We start from the raw sequence: 15601 nt of genomic DNA, 5'->3' as shown, positions 1-15601 counted from the left end.
GCAATTATCGTTATGATCTAGTAGTATGAAAACTAAAGGGCTCAACATTCTTCACCATTCAAGGGTCAGCCTTGCTACGTGTTCTACAAATTCCTCTCATCGTTCGCCTAGACATTCAATCTATCATGAAGACCAGCCCCTATTGCAAGAAACAAGACTGGTGAAGCAAGGAGTGTACATAAACTCAGTCAAGAATGGATGGTTCGAACAGATGCTATATTTGTACCGAGATGTGTCAAAAAAAAAAAAGAATGGATGGTACTATTCTTATTACGGTATTGCTAGTTTAGAATAAAAACCTCACCCTTGTCAAAGTATCTTTCGTCAAAATGAGAATTAGACGCTACGAAGGCATTATTATCTACTGATTTCAGATGACAGCGACATCTTCTAGACTAATGGTGCATGACTTTGATCCAATCATACAAAGTAAAAAACAGTTAGCAACACCGGACCATGTCATGCAAAGATGGTAAAGTAATTTAGGGAAACTTGAGAGCATAGGCAGCAAACATCACAGGACTGGGTTTCGGCATAACAATGGAAAACAGCAGCTACACAGCTAATATACCAGTTTTCCTTGAACAGATCCATACACCTCTTGCTTGTTTTTTGAGGGAAATACAGTAAGAAAACCCCTGTGAAATTAGTGAGAACCAATGTGAAGCGGGGCCTCGAACACGGCGGTATGGGTGCAACAACGTGCTCTGGCCAACTGCGCTAGGCACAGCTTCTCCATACACCTCTTGTTATCAATAATTCAAATACACCACACAATTGATGTATAGCAGCAGGGTTATACATGTACTCGAAAAGAGAGACAAAAGAGAAATATAGTTTTACAAATTACTGTCAACAATTTCCCTTCTGTAAGATATACATTATTCCTAAATTTACAAATCCGTCATTTCTTCACAAGAAGAAACGGGAAAAGAACACCAAGTTGCACCAAAAGAATTTCCTACTGCTGTCAACCTAATATATAACAGCACAGGCTCTCCTTTCTTTCTAATAATTGAGCCCTCTCTTTTACTTTTTACAATTAAAATCGTCATTTTCTTTTCTCAGCGCAGAAAGGAAAACACAAATCTACCAAAAAGTTATAGAAATGCTAACTTTGTTTATGCAGCTACGGGTTGAACAAGACTTTCGCTTGGACTTGGGGCTGCAATGTCCTCCGTAGCATTCATTTTATCTCTTGACAGGAACTTGTCTACTTCTACTGCAGCTTCCCGCCCCTCTGAGATTGCCCAAACGACTAGTGATTGCCCACGTCTGCAGTCTCCAGCAGCAAACACACCTTCCACATTAGTAGCAAAGTTTCCAAACTGAGCTTTGAAGTTTGATCGCTTGTCTTGCTCTAAACCCAGTTTCTCAGCAATATCCTGCAGAAAGTGTAAGCACTATATGTTACTTGATCCATGGACAAATATCTCATGCAACGCTAGCATCATGCTAATCTTTTAGGAGAAAAAGGTGGGAAAACTAACCGCTTCAGGACCCAGGAATCCCATAGCTAAGAGGACAAGATCTGCCTCGATAATTTCTTGTGATCCTTCAATCTCCTTGAATTGAAACCTTCCATCCACTTTGCCCCATTCAACACGTACTACCTCAAGGGCCTTCACTTTTCCATTTCCATCTCCAATAAAACATTTTGTGAGGATTTGATAAGTTCTTGGATCTTTTCCAAACTTGCTAGCTGCTTCCTGGTGCCCATAGTCAATACGGAAGATCTTTGGCCACTAAATGCGATCATAGACGTACCACAATGAGAATGAACCACAGTACAATAATGATATGGAAGTGCAGGCAATGGCTTAAGGAACAACACAATGCTTACAATTCATACATTTGTAAATTTATCCAAATGAGTAAGGTGATAAAGACGCTATCATTTTTCACAATGAGAGTACTAACCTGTGGCCACGGGTTGTCAGGTGCCCTCTCTCTTGGTGGTTCCGGTAGAAGTTCAAGATTTACAAGGTTGCTGCAACCATGCCTAATGGATGTCCCAATGCAATCTGTACCTGTGTCTCCACCGCCAATTACAACCACTTTTTTCCCTCTAGCGGATATGTAGTTACCGTCCTCTAAGTTACTGTCAAGTAAACTTTTGGTATTGGCATGAAGAAATTCCATAGCAAAATGGATGCCTGACAATTCACGTCCAGGAATAGGGAGATCTCTGCTCGAGGATAATGCTTTAGATATTAGCAAATTTTCAAATACATGAAAATTCAAAAGATGGTATTTAAAGATATGACTAACATAACTAATAAAGTTTAGACTTTATATTGGTGTTAAGGATGATGTTTGAAAAATTAATTTGAACTCCAACAAATTTGAAGTGTTTATTGAATCACCTTGGCCTTGTAGCCCCACAAGCCAAAATAACTGCATCATTCTCAGATAGGAGCCGCTCAATAGAATACAAAGGATCAGTTCCAACATGGGCATTCACAACAAATGTAATCCCCTCCTCAGCCATTAAATCAACACGGCGCTGAACGATGCCAGCTTTGTCTGCCTTCATGTTTGGAACTCCATACATCATCAGGCCTCCAATACGGTCAGCACGTTCAAACACAGTAGCAAAATGGCCCATCTTGTTCAGTTGATCTGCTGCAGCTAGACCAGCTGGGCCACTGCCAACAATAGCAACTTTCTTTCTGCAGATTAAATAGATGTAACTATTAAAACATGCTTTCACTCATGCAGTAGTAAAGTAAGCCAAAAGATGGCAGCAAAAGCATACCCTGTTCTCTTAAGTGGGGGACGTGGTACCATCCAACCCTCTTTGAAGCCTTTGTCTATGATGGCACATTCTATGCTTTTTATAGATACGGGATTCTCTATAATGCCAAGTACGCATGAACCCTCACAAGGAGCAGGACAAACTCGTCCAGTGAACTCAGGGAAGTTGTTAGTCTCAAGTAGGCGATCCAAGGCTTCACGCCATCTGTTTTGATGAACTAATTCATTGAATTCAGGGATCTTATTTCCAAGAGGACAGCCAGCACCAAAACTTTCCTGCAGATTTTTATCTAAGAAAGTTATAAAGATCATACCATGAAAATTTGTTTTTGTATGGACTAGCCAGCATGTATGTCAAATCCACATTATAAAAAGATGAAAAAACAATATAAATCAATATCATTATTAGTTACTGAAGAACAATAAAAGGAGAGTGTTTAATATGGCACAGTAATTAGCAGCTTACACATTAATGCTATTTGAGGTATAGTTAATGTAATAATTACTGCTAGGACAGTAGGACACCAAATGAATCTCGACTGTTGGATGCCAATTATTGGTTGGCTAGATTATTATGTGTACACAAACTTGTCTAGATCTACAAAAAGAATATATCTGGTGCCTTTTGTATTAACATAGATAAGAACATTAAGATCGTAAAAAATTAACAGCAAAGGGCATGCGTATAAAGATACTGTAAGGAAAAGCAAGGTTTACGGCAACAATGGATAACTTTCTGGTCTAATAACAGAACAAGATGCCTGTGACAAATGATGACTTAGACATCAGTCTTGGGCTGTTGGCTCTAATTACATTTTCGTTTTCGCATAAGATGCTGAAAAAGATGATGATGCCAACAAACTAATGATAATAGATTTACATTCATATGTTCGATGCAATGAATTTAACAAATTTAAGCAGAAAGAGCAGAACTTTGAGTATCACCTGATGACAGAAAGGAGTGCTGCAACTCATGCATCGAGCGGATTGTGTGTTTAGTAGTGGCCCAGGAACCAATTCATTTGTAACTTCATTCCAATCTTTAACACGCTCATTTGCATCTCTATAAGAAATCCCCTCTCGCTCATAAGTTACAAAACCTCGATCCTTTTTAGCATCGGAAACTTGTGTTGGTCGACTTGATGACTTTCTGTCCTTCACTTTCTGCATGCCAACATGATCAGAAGTCAGACCCAGAAAGCACACATAACTATGTTTCAGAAGGACATCATTATCTTCCAATAGGTAAATTTAGATATTACTATACATAGAATGAAATAATTTCCATTTAAACCATATTTTACCTTTGTAGTTACTGAAATACCATCTGGAGCTTTAATTGCTTCACCTGCCTTCTTATCCACCCCCACTTTAATCGTTTTTTGCTCTGCTTCTTTAGCAGCATTTTCCGCCTTCAGATTCTCCAAAACCCGCTTGTAATCTCTTGGAAATACTTTTACAAATTTCGGAAGAAGACCCTCAAAATTAGATAGTATATCTTTGGCCAAAACACTTTCTGTGTTGAGTCGATGCTGTTCTATCATCATCCTCAATGTTACAATGTCATCTTCTTCGACTACACTATACAGGTCAACTAACTCACAATTGCAGCGAGTACTGAACATCCCATCCACATCATAAACATAAGCAATACCCCCACTCATGCCAGCAGCAAAGTTTCTACCAGTTTTTCCCAGAATAACAGCAATGCCTCCTGTCATGTACTCGCATCCATGATCCCCAATTCCTTCGACTACTGCTTGAGCACCTGAATTGCGGACACAAAACCTTTCTGCTGCCATACCATTAAAATATGCCTCTCCCTTTGTAGAACCATACAGAGCCACATTACCAATCACAATATTGTCCTGCGGAATAAATCGACTGTTTCTGGGTGGGTACACAACGATCTTCCCACCAGATAATCCTTTACCAACATAATCATTGCTGTCTCCTTCAAGCTCAAGAGTGATTCCAGGACAGAGAAAAGCTCCAAAACTTTGACCAGCGCTTCCATTGAGCTTAACATGGATAGTATCTGAAGGCAGACCATGCATACGATATAGTTTTGTTACTTCGTGACTGAGCATAGTGCCAACAGCTCGGTTCGTGTTCTTGACTGCTGTCTCAGTGAAAACACGAAAGCCTTTCTCAAGGGCAGCTCTTGAGGAGGCTATGAGTTGGTTATCTAATGACATATCAAGGCCGTGATCTTGTTTCTCAACACAATATTGAACAGCCCCTGGGATAATTTCAGCAGCTGGTTTCAGAATCAGTGAGAGATCAATGTTCTTGAGTTTCTCGTTGCCCTTCAGTGCATCTGGATCAACCTCAAGCATATCTGATCGCCCAACCATTTCATCAATCTTGCGGAAACCAAGCTGAGACATGATTTCTCGTACCTCCTCGGCAAGCATGAAGAAGAAGTTTATGACATGCTCTGGCTTTCCGGCAAACTTTTCTCGGAGTACTGGATCTTGTGTAGCAATACCAACAGGACAAGTGTTGGTATGACACTTCCTCATCATAATGCAACCAAGTGCAATTAATGGGGCTGTACTGAATCCAAATTCCTCTGCTCCAAGTAAACAAGCAATGACAACATCTCTGCCAATTTTCAACTGTCCATCTGTCTGAAGAACAGTTCGGCCACGGAGTCCATTTGCCACTAGAGTCTGATGTGTCTCAGCTAATCCAAGCTCCCATGGAAGTCCAGCATTTTTAATTCCTGTCCATCTAGAAGCCCCTGTGCCTCCATCATGCCCAGAGATGAGAATATGGTCTGCATGTCCTTTCACGACTCCACTAGCGACAACTCCTACACCAGCCTCAGAAACTAGTTTGACACTGATTCTGGCTCCTGGGTTTGAATTCTACAGAAGAATGAAGAACCATAGCATAAGCAAGCAAACTTTGATAGAAGTGTAGAACATAAGCTGGCAAGTGCAATTTAAAATTCAAAAGGTTCTTGGACATGTGAAGCTAGCAACGAATGGCGATCTATGAAGAAATAGATGCAGAAGTAAGACTGGAGACTTGCACTAAGTAGTCATAATAGCATTCTCGTTAAAAACTTAGTACTACTGGAAACATCATAATGAGAGTATACCTTAAGGTCATAGATAAGTTGTGCGAGATCCTCAATGGAATATATATCATGGTGTGGAGGTGGGCTAATAAGTCCTACACCAGCTGTAGAATGTCTTGTAACTGCAATGTCCCCGATAACCTTGTGACCAGGGAGCTCGCCGCCTTCACCAGGTTTAGCACCCTGTATAATTAGATGTACAAGATATAAATTTCTCCTACAAGATGAATAGCCATAGCAGTAGTGATCATGCATATATCGCATGATCAGGTTCTTTGAGTCAACATTGTACACATAAGCATACATAATTAAATTGTAACAGTTGTAAGAACCAATATGGTTAAATACCTGAGCCATTTTTATCTGCAGCTCAACTGCATTGGTCAGATAATAGATAGAAACTCCAAATCTTCCACTTGCAACTTGCTTGATTGCACTTATTCTTGGATTCATCGAACCGTCAGGAAGAGGCTCCATGCGAGATGGTTGTTCCCCTCCCTCGCCTTCATATATTTGCATCCCAATCAGCATGAAATGGAACTAATTACCAACTATACTAGCAATTTTATATTCCGAGTAAATAATTATGCACGAATAAGTCATAAATAAGAATATACATACGCACAGTTGCAAGTAGGAAGCCTGGATATTATAGGAATTTGAAGATGTAAGAATGCAGCGAACGATAATTGAGAAACAACTTTTATTTTAGATAAGTTGAGAAACAAGTGGTCCTTAAACCAGCGCACGGTGCTGGAGGCATTGACAGATCGTTGGTGGATCAGGGACATCAAGGGAACGCTCTCCATCCATGCTATTGTCGATTATCTACAATTCTGGGATCTGGTTGACGAGTTTATCCTCCAGGATGGCGTACCGGATACCCACACTTGGACAAGCTTGACATCAAGGCAGTAGTCAGCGCAACCAGCTAATAAAAGCTTCTTCCTCGGCAGCATTGGCTTTGAACCACGGAAACGCCTGTGGAGGAGTTGAGCACCACTGAGGTGCAAGTTCTTTCTTTGGTTGACCTTGCGGAACCGCTGTTGGACAGCTGACCGTTTGGCTTGCCGTGGTTTGCCACATCCACCCCATTGTTCGCTCTGTGATCAAGACGATGAAACGGCACAACATTTGCTCACCTTTTGCGTCTTCTCGCGACAACTCTGGTTCAACATCCTCAGTCGATGACGAGTGATGATTGTTATTCCCCGGAGGAATAGCAACTTGTATTCTCTAGAGGCGGCCAATATATATACATGTATATATGAGCAATATGCAAAGACCCTCTTAAAATACGGAGATATTACACAGAAGGCAATATATCTCTAACAGTGGTGAGGTGCCGTGGCAATGGTGCCAAGGAACGCCGGTGGGAAATCAATTCACTAATCATCCTGGTGGCTTGGATGCTCTGGAGGCACCGTAACACCTGAGTCTTTGAGGGTGCATCCCTGGATATGGGATTGCTGGATCGGGCCATCTAGGGTGAGGCGGCACTTTTGGTCACGACGGGTGCGAAGGGTCTATCAGAGCTTATAGTCTAAAGCGTCTCCATTGGTCGTGTTCCTCTATTTTGTAGCGCACATGTGTTTTAAGCTAATCGGACTGTGTGGTCCTGTTGTTCTGTTATTTTGTCCTCTTTTTTCTTTGGTTTTTGTTTGGATCGTTCTCTTTTTCTCCTCTTTAATATAATGACAGTCAACTCTCCTTACTGTTCGAGAAAAAAAAAATCTACACCATCCAAAGTTGACCCAGCAACAATTTATAATTTTGTTTTGACGGTAGCTCCTACCTAATGCATAAAATAAGCAGTACAGCTACTATAGGTTTAAGGTCTACCAATAAACAAGGCGAATTTGAGATCTTAATTAGGGCACCCCCTCCCCCCCCCCCCCCACACCACTCTTAGTAATATTATTACCATATTTCGGGTGAAAACCATTTCTAAATTGTATGTAAGCATAGCTGCATTGATCTCGAAATGAATTGTGCTACAAGGACATAACAGAGCCAGTTGATTTTTAGCAGTTGGCATCAAGGAATTCTAGACAAAAAAAGATCAGAACTAAAGCAACCAAATATAGTTAATTGCCATTTAAGAATATTAATTTTCCCCAAAATTATATGACCTTCAGAAGAATGGTAACTGTGTTCATCTCATCTACGGTGGAATATACCTGTATTAGATTTTCCTTCCATTATGTTCATGGCCTCAGCAAGGGTAGTATGAGCTTCCCAGGAAATGGATCCATAACTCATTGCTCCGGTACAAAATCGCTTCACTATCTCACTTGCAGGTTCAACCTCGTCCAAGGAAATTCTGAGCGGAATTTCTCTAAACTTCAGCATACCACGCAAAGTACAAGACTTATTCAGCTCCTGAATACATCTAGAATATTCTTTGTATGCTTCCCTGCTGTTAATTCTAGCTGCTTCTTGTAATTTTGCAATAGCGATAGGATCATTAAGGTGTATTTCTCCATTTTTCCTCCAGTGGTAATCTCCAGGGTTGGGAAGAGAATTCGCATCTGCACTTCCAGGTGGTAAAGTTCTTGACGGGAACGCCAACTCATGAAGACAAAGAGCATCTTGTGCAAGCATTTCAAATGTCGCACCCTCGACTCTACTAGGGGTACCTTCAAAACACTTGCTAACCACTTCTGAAGCAAGACCAAGAGCCTCAAAAATCTGAGCACCTTTGTAAGATGCCAGGGTGGATATTCCCATCTTTGCAAGAACTTTCATTATTCCATAGTTAGAAGCATTGAAATACTTCTTAGTGAGTTGTTCTTGTGTATATGACTGCCCATCATCATTAGGAGGAATCTTCCCATCAATCTGCAACTGCCGTATCGCTTCTATAGCCAAATAAGGGCATATAGCATCTGCACCAAATCCAATAAGGGTACAAAAATGGTGTACTTCACGAGGTTCAGCAGAATCAACCAACAACCCTATGCGTGTCCTCTCAAGATTTGAGACAAGATGCTGATGAACAGCTCCAACTGCCAATAGGGAGCTGACAGGTACACGATCCGGAGAGAACCCTGTATGAAAAAATTTTAGTTGATATCTGACGTTTCAATGAGCAAGTAAAATTAAAATCAACTTAATGTGAGGGAAATATTTTAAATGTTATCTTTTGACATGATGTGATGAAATAACACAAGAAAGTAAACTTATTCATAATTTCTTTCCAAAGAATAATTTACTTACCCATTGGTACTAATATGCTGCAGTAATAAAAAATAAACAGATCTCTGAGCGCATTCAGATTCAAGCTCGAAGGTGCTATTGACGTGCATGAATAGTATACAATTCATAGTAATATTATGCTCATGAAGCTATATCTAGATAAAATGATTAACGAAGCATATATAATTCATGCCTGGTGAGTTTGAAGTGCTTCTGTGTTATAAACTACACTGACCTCTATCAGAGAGAACTAAAATAGTGTATCCCTCATGAATAGCTGCATGCGCTTGCTCGCAAATTTTATCCAAGGTATGTTCTAGACCTTTCCTGCCATACTTTTTAGGATAAGTTATGTCAAGCACCTTGCTGCGCCAACCACGGAAATTCATCTTTTTAATAGCCTCCATTTCATCAATATGCAGTAAAGGACCTTTAAGTTTCAAGCGATGACACTGCTGTTCTGTTGTTTCAGATATGTCACCTTCTGGACCAATCATACACTCCATAGATGTGACAATTTTTTCTCTGATTGGATCAATTGGCGGATTTGTAACCTGCGCAAACATCTGCTTGAAGTATTCATACGTCAGTTTCTCTCTGTTTGACATCACAGCAAGTGGGGTATCGTTTCCCATTGATCCTAGAGCTTCTAATCCATTTTTGGCCATTGGGAGCAACAGCATTTCCAGGGCTTCTACCGTGTACCTGAAGCCAATCAATTGGGTATTTTGTAAAAAAAAAAAGACAGAAAAACACCAAACCACGGTTGAGCCGTCGCTTACCCAAAGGCCTTCAGTGGAGCCAAAATTCCATGGATACCCACAGCTTCCTTCTTATCATTCCTTTGCTGCACCAAAGTGTAGAAGAAGCCATAAAATAGTTCATCTAAGTTTTTTTCAGCAACAAACTCCTAGCCCTACAGAAAACTTGGAAAGTGAGCAACATGATAAACTTACTGGAAGTGCGCTAGAAATCCTTGGAGCAACTCTCTTGGTTTCAGGTACAGATTCTATAATATCCGTAAGTTGTATCTGTTGTCTCTCTAACCACTCTCCGTATGGGCGAGCATTGGAGTATTGTTTCTTCAATGCATCATCATCCACAACACAATGGTTCTCAAAATCAACTAAAAGCATCATACCAGGGTTTAGCCTACCCTTCCTCACTATATCTTCATTAGGGACGTCAACCACGCCAACTTCACTAGCCATGATTACACGGCCACTGTTGGTCACATAAAAACGGCCAGGCCTCAAACCATTGCGATCCAGGGTAGCACCAAGGTAACGGCCATCAGTAACTGTGTGTGAAAACCAGGTCAGCCTAAATGAAATCATTTATCAGAATGCTTTCAGAAATATTGAAAGAGTTTAGTGGTTTTAGATTTTTACATGATACTAGAGCCGGTCCATCCCAGGGCTCCATAAGGGCTGAAAAGAACTCATATAAAGCTTTTCTCTCAGGGTCCATGTTTACATCATTCTGCCACGCCTCAGGGATCATCATCATGACAGCTTCTGGCAAGCTTCTTCCAGAACGGATTAGGAGCTCAAGAACGTTATCAAATGCACCTGAATTCATAAGGATCATTCTTCATTCAAACGATAGACTTTGACAAGATATATATAGTTCCGTTTGTCAAGTGACAAGGCATATAGAGTTCCAAACATATGTGTAGTTTGTTTCAGAGACACAGATAGAAAGTGGAACCTGAATCTGAAGAGGTAGCATCCACTATAGGCAGAAGTTTTGACATTGCATCCCTTGATAGACCAAGTCCCTTGCACTTCAAGAGACCTTCACGTGCTTTCATCCTATCAAACATGGAAACAGACCAGAATCAATTAAGGATAATGAAATTCATGCCGCATAAGCATATATAGATCGCTGCTTACAAGATTCAGATACGTTAGTAAAGGAACATTCTCAGCAGACTTACCAGTTCTTGTTCCCTCGAAGGGTATTGATCTCGCCGTTATGTCCCAAAACACGCATTGGCTGCGCGCGATCCCAGCTTGGAAAGGTGTTCGTGCTGAATCTTGAGTGGACCTGTTTGCATGCATAACTTATAAATCATACTCTGTTCATCTTTTCTTGTCTGTACAATATAAAGACCTTAAACCGTATTACTACTAGCATTTCCAATCTGCTGACTATGATAATGATATTTGCTTGATTCCAATAAGATTGATGGGGTTATGTATTTACCAGAGCCATGTAACTTGTGAAGCTTTCGTCACCCAAGTCTGCAAAGAAGAAACCCTTAAGTTGACTCGGCTTAAGCTGACCCTTGTAAACTACAGTCCTGAAATAAATAACAAAAATGAGTCTAAGCGAATAATTGCTTAGCAAGAAATTGAATGCACATGTTAAATAATAAAAAACTTGGGTAGAGGCGTAGAGCTAATATCACAAAGAAATTAATGGCCAAATGTTCTCTTCTGTTCCTTATTCCTAAAATGATTTTTTTCAACATGCTTGTTACAATTCTAATAATGGCTTATTACTGCTCAATACAAGAATATAAAATTGTAACTAAAATCCTTGATCATTTCAGCTTTCACAAATGAAAATAAATAAAATTGTTGAATAAGGTAATGAATCAGAACCTTGAAGATAGAGAGCACATATAGAAATCCTTTGGTCCTCCACGCTGGAGACCCAAAGCTTTTCGGATGGACTTGATTGACAACCTCCGTAGGATGTACATCTGCAGTCGCAATTCACATAAAAAAGTCAAGGAACAATGTATTTCGCATATGAATCCCATAAAATTTCAATATTGATAGCTCATGAAATGACCTGCTGCTCAAAATCAGCCTTGGAACATGAACTCTTGGACACAAACACTTGCTCAATCACTGGTTCAGTATCAAGCGCCGATTTTCCCAAGTCCGAGTTGTCCGTGGGAACCCGACGCCAACCGAGAACTGCATGCCCCAGCAACTTCGCTATCTGCAATTCAAGGATACGAGATGAAAATGAGCATGGCATCTGTTACTGTCAGAGTCAAATTTTCTTTTCTGCTTCGTCACTAGACAAACCTCATGAAACACAAGCCTGCTCTTCTCACGGCGCTCCTCATCAGTGGGCATGAAGAACATTCCTACGGCGTACTCACCCGGCTGCGGAATCTCAAAGCCAGAGTCCTTGGTGATCTGCCATAATACAAAAATCACACCCGAAATGAATCCCTCAAGCACAGAAAGCACTTGTCTCTCTCGTCAGAAACTTCAACTAAGCTTGCCTGTCTGAAGAAGTCGTGCGGCAGCGCAACAAGGATGCCTGCACCATCGCCAGTGTTTTTCTCGCAGCCGCAGGCGCCACGGTGAGACATTCTCTCGAGCATCTCGACGGCATCGTCGACCTACAACACAGACACAAGCCATGACAGACCAACTCAGGCACGGACGGGACGTGACGTGACGTGACGCTGAATTTCCGAAGCTTCAGGCCTTCAACATGGAAGAATCAACCCCAAGTGTCGCGCGCAGCGCTTAGTCGCGAAAGCTCACAGTTTTGCGGCTGGGCTCGGCGGAGAGTTCGGCGATGAAGCCCACGCCGCAGGAGTCGCGCTCGAACGACGGGTCGTAGAGCCCAATGCTGCTCCCCGGGATCTTCGACATCGACCTGACCTCCCCCGACGCCGCAGCCGCCGCACGCGGCACCACGCGGGTGCGCTCCTGGGCGGCGGGGAGCGGCGCGCCGCGGAGAAACCACTCGGCCTCCAGCGACACGCCGCCGCAGCCGCGATGCTGCAGCGCCCCGCCATACGCTGCTCCCGCCGCTCTCACCGTCGTCCGGCCACGAAGCACCCTCCGTCCGCCCGGCGCGGGAGCCGCGCGGAGCTTCAGAGCGAGGCCTTGCGCCGCCGACATTGCCCGGCTTTGTGGGAAGGAATGCCCGCCTCCGCGCAGGTGGGCAGTTACTTATCTGCATGCAACAGAACAGCGTTGGAGATTACGAAGGGCCACCGAAAGTTCGTAGGGGCTGTTTGCATGCAGGTCTAGAGTGCCAAGTCAAATATTAGTCATAATCAAAGTAGTGATATCAAAATTTAATTAAAAATAGCTATTTAATTTCTAACCATGTAAAAATTGACAGCCGGCCAAAATCCGGCCAGCCAAATCGACCGTCTAAAATTTGTCCTAAGACTACTAGTTAACTAAAGACGGGTCTGACCAAAAAAAAACCAGACGGTTCAAAATTTAGTTTCAAACCAAACGCTAGCTAAATTATGTAGGTATAACCAAAATTTAGTCTTAGGTTACTGATGTCGTAAACCAAGCAGGCTCCTAAACCACCCTAAAAAATTAGTGCGCTAGCATGCAGAAAGCTCAGAGTTGTCTGCTACTCTGCTTCCTCGCTTGCTATGGATAAAACCAACGAGATTTTTCTAAAAGAAGTATTGGAACAGCGTCTGAAGTGTAAACAAGAGGCCGAACACATCAGGGAAACAGAGAAGGAAAAAAGAAAACAGAGATCGACATGTCTACTGCATCACACCCAACAAGAAGCAGGCAGGTTGGCGAAACAAAATTTAGCGTGTTGTGTGGTGCTCGATCAGATCGAGCAAACGGTAAGGTACCTCACTCTTCGCCGAAGCTCGTGCTCTTCACCCCGATGGCGCCGAGGAACGTTTCGAGACGGGGAGATCGGAAATGGAGGCGGCGGGGGATGGATGGGGACGGACGCGCGCCGCTTCTCGCCTCTCGTCTCGGCTCGACTCGACTCGGCGGCGCTCGCTCTCCTTCGCTTCACCTCGCAGGATCACACCGCTCTGTACGCCGTGGCAGACACATGGATTTATAGGATTTTTTGTGTGGGGCCCGTGCGTGCTACAATCCTTTTCTTTTCTATTCTGCACCTCTGCTTCTTCGCTCCTTTCATTTCTTGCTGTATGTTTGCTTTCACTTTCTTGGTGTGTAAACCAACGTTTTTATACAACAAACGCTGAGTGTACAAGTTAGCATTTCCACTAAGTTAATTGTTGTATCATTCATTGTATCATCTTGTAAGCGGGAATAATTACGTACACTTTCATTAATTGAATTATAACTCACGAGAAGTTACATATATATTATCTATAGAGGATATATGAATGCATGACTAATATGAACCTGTAATGTGAATGCGTGAGATAACCGAAAGGGCGGTCTAACAGCCCTTGTAGTTTGAGCGTTACCGATGCAAACATTCAGGCTAGATCTGAACTCAATGGAGATAGAAGTAGACAATGTTTTGGTGAAGATGTCAACGTGCTGCGACAAAGACATCGAGAACGAGACATCACACCGGTTTTACCAGAATCGGGCACACGTTAGGGATGAAGGCACATGTCAGTGTTGCCAGAACCGAGTGCATGGAGAGAAGGGACCATCACGTGCTTGCCAATAGTGCCTAAGCAGGGTGCAGAAGCAGCATCAAATAAGGGCTTGACGACGGTTACAATGCGCAAAGCGATAAAAAGAAGAAAGCTGAAAAAATGCGTGGTGCCCAGAACACGAAGAGCTAGGGCGAGGAGAAAAATGCATGAGTACATGCAAATCAATAGATGACAACACTGAAGGCATAACTATGGTTATACAAGGGTAGATCCAAGGGGTCACCGTGTGGACCAAGGCCCACCAAAAAAAAATAGAGTACCCCCTAGATCTCAAGATTCGTCCTAGCCCAACTTCCCATTCCAGGACGACGCCCTGCTCGCCCTAGCTCTAGCCGCCTTGCACGCGCCTCTAGCTCTAGGCTCCACCACTCCAGCCGGAGCCGTCGCTTTGCCGGACAGACCAGCCATCATCGTTCGATTCTAGTGCTCGCCCGCCGGCCGTCACACCTCGACTGATCAAGCCCCAACTGAGACGGGAGGGCTGACCCGACTACCAGGACGCTCTGAGCATTCTCAGATCTCCAGTCTCCAGCGTCGCTCCGCCACCGCCAGTTGCCATTAGCCGCAGCCCTGATGCCCTCCCGTGCGGCCGTGCCGGGTGCCGTGGTCGATGACTCGGTGCCCAGTGCCCATGCATCACGGCCAGTTGACAACCACCCACCGGCCACATGCACGCCCATGCTCACCGGTGCCCTAGTCACCAATAGTCTATACTGCTAGCAGTTAGTTTGATTACTTGATTTTGAAAGCATTTGATTGGTAGTCACAGTCCAGGATTCTCTGTTGAATTCTTAATAGCATCATCAAATTCAGAAATCAAATGGCAGGTCTAGATTGATTTTTGAATTCTGAACCATCATAGTATTTGATTTATAGTCCTAGTTACTTACTACTTAGTTTGATTTCTGAATTTTGAATAGCAAACATATGCTCTATTGAATTCTTTGTTGAAACATAGCAAACATATTTTGAATAGAAAACTATCACATCTTGTTCCTGTTGAATTCTTAAATTCTGAATTATTTAATTATTTGATAGTCTAACTTTGATAGTTTGATTTATAGCCTTGTAGGTCTCAAATATGAAGAGGAAAGTTATAATTGTTTTAGATAATTTGCAATTTATATTTATGTAAAACCAACTGGTACTCTTATTTGAACAATTTGTAATGC

General features: G+C 42.4%; 1 protein-coding gene across 3 annotated transcripts; it reads right to left on the bottom strand.

Moving 5' to 3' along the window:
• Positions 1-818: 818 nt before the first annotated feature.
• Positions 819-13837, bottom strand: LOC133929376 (glutamate synthase 2 [NADH], chloroplastic-like). 3 transcript variants are annotated; one of them, XM_062376107.1, is made up of 23 exons: positions 13632-13833; positions 12559-12976; positions 12291-12410; positions 12088-12201; positions 11846-11998; positions 11653-11753; positions 11252-11348; positions 10983-11092; positions 10754-10857; positions 10435-10614; positions 10000-10343; positions 9826-9890; positions 9279-9748; positions 8026-8895; positions 6194-6348; positions 5867-6028; positions 4062-5630; positions 3703-3921; positions 2759-3033; positions 2367-2672; positions 1921-2188; positions 1491-1745; positions 819-1385 (listed from the first exon to the last, which is right to left on the bottom strand). In XM_062376107.1, exons 2-23 carry the CDS (start codon positions 12919-12921, stop codon positions 1122-1124), a joined length of 6564 nt encoding a protein of 2187 aa, XP_062232091.1. In that variant the 5' UTR covers positions 12922-12976; positions 13632-13833; the 3' UTR covers positions 819-1121. The 3 variants fall into 3 exon arrangements, with proteins under 3 accessions (XP_062232091.1, XP_062232092.1, XP_062232093.1); XM_062376108.1 differs by having other exon boundaries at positions 13637-13833; XM_062376109.1 differs by lacking the exons at positions 819-1385; positions 1491-1745; positions 1921-2188; positions 2367-2672 and having other exon boundaries at positions 2759-3047; positions 13632-13837.
• Between the last annotated feature and the right edge of the window lie 1764 nt (positions 13838-15601).

This window comes from Phragmites australis, chromosome 9 (assembly GCF_958298935.1).
Source record: "Phragmites australis chromosome 9, lpPhrAust1.1, whole genome shotgun sequence".
In the NCBI taxonomy this organism is placed as follows: domain Eukaryota; kingdom Viridiplantae; phylum Streptophyta; class Magnoliopsida; order Poales; family Poaceae; genus Phragmites; species Phragmites australis.
The sequence above is the reverse complement of the archived record's forward strand: the minus strand, read 5'-3'. Positions and strand labels throughout refer to the sequence as shown.